The 5000-nt window shown below is 47.9% G+C and overlaps 1 protein-coding gene across 1 annotated transcript in view; it reads left to right on the top strand.

The window, feature by feature from the left end:
- gpc3 (glypican 3) overlaps positions 1-5000 on the top strand; it is a 98834-nt gene that overhangs the window by 79584 nt on the left and 14250 nt on the right. The window contains exon 8 of the mRNA XM_076292793.1: positions 3896-4100. Coding sequence (XP_076148908.1) covers positions 3896-4100 — 205 coding nt within the window. The remainder of the gene's footprint in view (positions 1-3895; positions 4101-5000) is intronic.

The raw sequence follows: 5000 nt of genomic DNA, 5'->3' as shown, positions 1-5000 counted from the left end.
CCGCCCGGGGCCCCTGCCGCCGTGTGTTGTGGTCAACCGGGCCGAGCAGGAACGTGACATGCCCGTCTGAAGTCAGGTAGCAGGGTTTTCGGGTAAATGCCACGGGGAGGTCACTTTTGGTTTTGGATGTTTTTTTTTTGTCTCGTTTGGCACAAAGGGACTGGAATTAGGCGGGGCAGCAGATGGCACAGCCAGGGCTGCATGGCGAGTTTTTTTCTTTATTCTTCTTTGTGCTTTGCGCCGCGGTCTGTCCAGCCAGAAATGTCCGGCAGAAATCACCGCCCTGCTTCAGCCCAGTCCAGTCAGCAAGCCCGCTGCGGTCCTCTGGGGCTCTCTGGAGCGCTGACCCCGAGTGGGAGTTCACTCCGCCGTGTGGGAGGCAGTGACAGCGCTGCGGTCTCTCTGCTCCGCTCTCCCTCTCGCTCTCTCACCGTCTGGCCGGCCCTGAGCCTGGGCCTGCGCTGTGCTGAGCAGCTGTGTGTCTGTATGTGTGTGTGTGTGTGTGTGTGTGTGTGTGTGTGTGTGTGTGTGTGTGTGTGTGTGTGTGTGTGTTTCTGTGTGTGTGTGTGTGTGCTACAGCCGGTGGAACTCCCGATGCTGTCGCCCCCCCCCTCTCAGTAATTTCTGCTTTTGTGGAAGCAGTGGAAGAGGAGGAGGAGGAGGAGGAGAGGTGAGGCCCTCAGGCCACACAGACACGCTGATTGCATGTTCTGTTGCGCTGCAGTGCCGGATCATCCCTAGACTCCATGGCTTTTCCTTTTATTGTTAGACCGAGAGAGAGAAAGAGAGAGAGAGAGAAAGAAGAAAGAGGGGGAGAAAGAAAGAGGGGGAGAAAGAAAGAAGGAGAACAAGCAGGGTAAAAATGTCGTGAGGAAGTGGGGAACACATTTTCCGACCCAAAAATACGAGGCCTGCAAAAAATTTCTCCCTGCATGTTTCTGCTTTCATATGTTTCCTCTGGTGTTGGTGAAGGGGTTGCCGTGTGAGTGCGTGTGATTTTACGAGTGCTGATTCCGGGGCGAGTGGGGTTTTGTGCTTCTTGTGGTGGCAGTTGGGGCTCAGGCTGTGACTGGGCCTGGAGCACGGCCTCGCTCTCAACCCCAAACAGCTAACGCTCCACCACAGCGTGCCAGGAACAGCCACTGGGTGGGAGCTACACCAGCACCGTGTGTGTGTGTGTGTGTTTGCGTATGTGAGTGGATTTGTTTGACGTATTTGTATATGGATGTGTGTGGGTGGGCATATGTATTTTGTGTGTGTTTTTGACGTAAATGTGTGTGTGTGTGTGTGTGTGTGTGTGTGTTTGGCGTTTGCGGTTAGTGTGTTTGTCTGAGTGTCATGGCAGGTGGTTGGCCTCCTTCAATACACCCTACTGTTCACACACCCCATTCCAAACTGAGGGGGAGCTGTTGCCCTTAGGCCCTTTTCCCCCAGTGCTCTGTATCTCTCTCTATCTCTCTCTCTCTCTCTCTCTCTCTCTCTCTATTTTCTCTCTCTTTTCCTACCTTTTTAAAGACATTTCTGTTCGAAAATACCCTCGACCACAGCCTCTTTACGACTGTTTGCCTTCAGAGTTTAATGTATTTGTGGGACAGCCTGTCTCTCGCCGTCACCAGGCAACCGTCCCCAGGAAGGAATTCGAAGGCCTCAGTAAATCTGAGGCGTCTGGCGCGGGGCTGCGTGCACAAACACGTCCTTTAAAAACAACAGAGTCCACTGCATTAAAAGCCCATTCCTCACCGATCCGCGGAGACAGCGCGCAGGGAAGGAAAGGCAAGGCAAGGGAAGGGAGGAGGAAAAACAATCTCGGGATCGCGGGACCTTCCCCTTTCTTCTGCCCGCTGACGTGTTCACCAGGTGGCAGTGTTTTGAGGCAGCCTCGCATGTCTCTGGAGCTGACTGACCGCGACAGCCCCGTCAGGGCGATCTTCTCATTACCACACTGGTTGGGATGTGAACGTGCTCGTAGCATCGCTGGGACTGGCGGTCGCTAACGGTCAACGTTCGTAAGTAATGCTTGGAGACCGCCGCCATGTTTGCCACCAGTGACTGTGGTTAATAGGAGCCTGTTTGGGGAGTCTGGTGCAACAGACACACTACCCGTCTTGCTAACCCTGAGACCTAAAGAATGCGTCTCTTGTAAACCCCCAGGTGGGAACGGACTTTTGTAACGGATGAGGGCGCTGAGGCCGATGTTTATCTTTGAGAGTGATTTCTCAGGTTTAATCATCATGGCTGCTCTCTCTCTCCCTCCCTCCCTCTCTCTCTCTCTCTCTCTCTCTCTCCCTCCCTCTCTCTCTCTCTCTCTCTCTCCATACCTCCTTCCCTCCTCTGATGTCCTCCGTTGCAGCCCTGGGCCTGTAGGTCTCCGCAGGGCTGAGGAGGGAGCTGTCTCCCCAAGCAAGCAGCATCTGAACTCAATTTACTGCTGTAGACAAAAGCAACAGAAAAACAACAACAAGCACATGCTTGTGTCTGCACATAGGAAGGAAATCAATAAAAAGAGAGAGAGAGAGAGAGAGAGAGAGAGAGGGAGGAAGATAAAATGGGAAGATGAAAGGAGAACAGAGGCAGGGGGAGGGGAAGGTGTGGGCTGGTACATAGGTAACCTTGGAACCGGATCTACAGTCATTTTTCATTACAAAGCCCAGTCTGTTTGCAGGCACTTAACTTTCATGTGTGGGGAACATTTCCTTTTCTACGGCCCGCATTCAAAAAATACTTTACAGTCTTTCAGATTACATAGTTGGGTTATGATCAAGTTTACTCATTAACACTAAATGAATCCTGTACAGTGTGTCTCACCCATAACAAGCATCTGTTAGATGTTTGATCTATTAGATTAAGACTCACAGAAATGATTCACTCAATTCAGAATGCCACAGCTGGCAACGGCACATTGTAATAAAATAAAATTAGAATTTTCTGACCTAAATTCAATTATGATTTGAAAGCAGGCCTGCTATTTGTTGCATGTTTTCTGCATTTCCCCGTGGCTCAGGGACGGCCACTGAGGGAAGGCATGTGTGCCAGGAACAACAGAACCCTGCGGCCCTCCAAGGCCCGATGGAGCCCGTCTGTACCAATAAATTATACACTATACGTATCTCCTCTAAACAAACACTCAACTGCCATTATTTTGACCCAGTAAATATATGTGCATGTGCAGAAATAATACGTTTGTCCTTGGTAACAATAGTAGGTTGTCTCAAGTGGACGGACTTGGTGTTGAATGAAAAAGGACTTTCTTATTTTCATTGCTCTCTGTAGTTTACTCTTAAGACATCTAAGACATGCAAGACCATTCCAACCTCCCATATATACACAAGGTCTGTGTCCTACAAAAATAGCCTGTAGATTTGGAAGAAATGTATAGTATATTTAGGTGTACACTGTCAGCGTTTCAAATATTATGACTGAACCGCATACACACAGAAAAGCAAAGGGCTTGAACCAAAGTATTATTCTGCATAATTCACAGTCAGGTCATTCTAAACATCTGTCCTTATCATGCCATGTGTTGGGTCATCTGTCCTTATCATGCCATGTGTTGGGTCATCTGGCCTTATCATGCCATGTGTTGGGTCATCTGGCCTTATCATGTCATGTGTTGGGTCATCTGTCCTTATCGTGTCATGTGTTGGTTCAAAGCAGGACCTTTTCTTGCTGTGTTTTATCTGGAAAAATATTCAAGCAAAGTGTTCTAGACGCCTCCTCTCCTTTCTCTTACTCTAACTCTCTTTCTGTCCTTTTCCTTCTTTTCTCTTTCTTTCTTTTTGCTTCTTGCTTCCTTCTTTCCTTCCTTCTTTCCTCCTGTTCTATCTGTAGGATTATCTTCTATCATTGACATGTCTCTTTCTCTCTCTCTCTCTCTCTCTCTGGTCTCCACTGTTAGCTTTTGCGAGAGGTGACCGTGTCAGAGAAGCGCTGGCGGGCGAGACCAGGAGGAGGCGCTGTGAAGCGTGACCGCGACGGGCAGATGGGTGCGAACGAGGACATGGAGGGTCTGGCCAGTGCAGACTGTGACGACGAGGACGAGTGCACCGGTGTCTCAGGACTGGGCCCGCCCCCACGACACAAGCAGCTCCTCATCTTCTCTGGTCAGTTTTTGTAATGCACAAACACATATTTATATATTTATTTATATATTTATATATATATATATTATTTAATCTCTCTCTAGTTAAGTAATGCTACATCATCTTTTAGTGTCTCCCTAGTTAAGTAATGGTATATATCTTTTAATGTCTCTCTAGTTTTCGTAATGCAACATATTATTTAGTGTCTCTCTGAGACTAGTTGATTCAACAGGTGACTTGTACTTGGGAGAATGGTGGTGGAGGGTCTTATTTCCAGCCAAATTACTTCTTTCTGTTGACCTAATAGACTAAATTGAAGAATTCTGCTGTTTTGTGAACTCATTTTATGAGTGTTCCGGTGAATTAAAGGTAATTGTAAGTGCTAAGTCTTCAGAATTCACAACAAGTATGAACACATTTCAACAGGAACAGATGGAAGTGAGGGGTTCCGCACATGTAATGATAATAATAATGATGTTAATTCAAAGTGAAGTGTTGTTTTCAGTATACATAGGGAAAAACAAAGTTAATGAGGAGAATGAGGAGCCTGTTTCTGTTCAAATGAAACGTGTCTTTCATGTGTGTGTTTCAACAAGACAATCAGGCGTTTCAAATGGTTAACTACGGTCAACATGCACCTGCCACTGTTTCCATGATGCTGTCTGGCCACTCACATTTCAGAGAATCCTCTGTCTCTCTCCCATGTCGCGACAGCAGGTAACAGGTACCCAACGGTCTGCCGGTGACCTTTTGACCCCAGCATTGTCTGTTTGTCCAAACAAGAGGAAAAGAGAGATTTTAGCCCTTTGAAGCACAACAAAGAGTGAAAGAGGCCGGCTAATGAAGCAGGCTAAAAGAAACCAAACAGTGGAGCAGGGAAAACAGTAGTGAGGCTGGAGCAAGGAGCCTGATACTGGTGGG

The sequence above is a fragment of the Alosa pseudoharengus genome, unplaced genomic scaffold, assembly GCF_046254945.1.
Source record: "Alosa pseudoharengus isolate Yale_2024_CS ecotype anadromous, Long Island Sound unplaced genomic scaffold, YU_APseudo_1.1 YU_APseudo_1.1_scf_19, whole genome shotgun sequence".
NCBI classification, from domain to species: domain Eukaryota; kingdom Metazoa; phylum Chordata; class Actinopteri; order Clupeiformes; family Clupeidae; genus Alosa; species Alosa pseudoharengus.
This window is presented reverse-complemented; position numbering and strand designations above follow the sequence as displayed.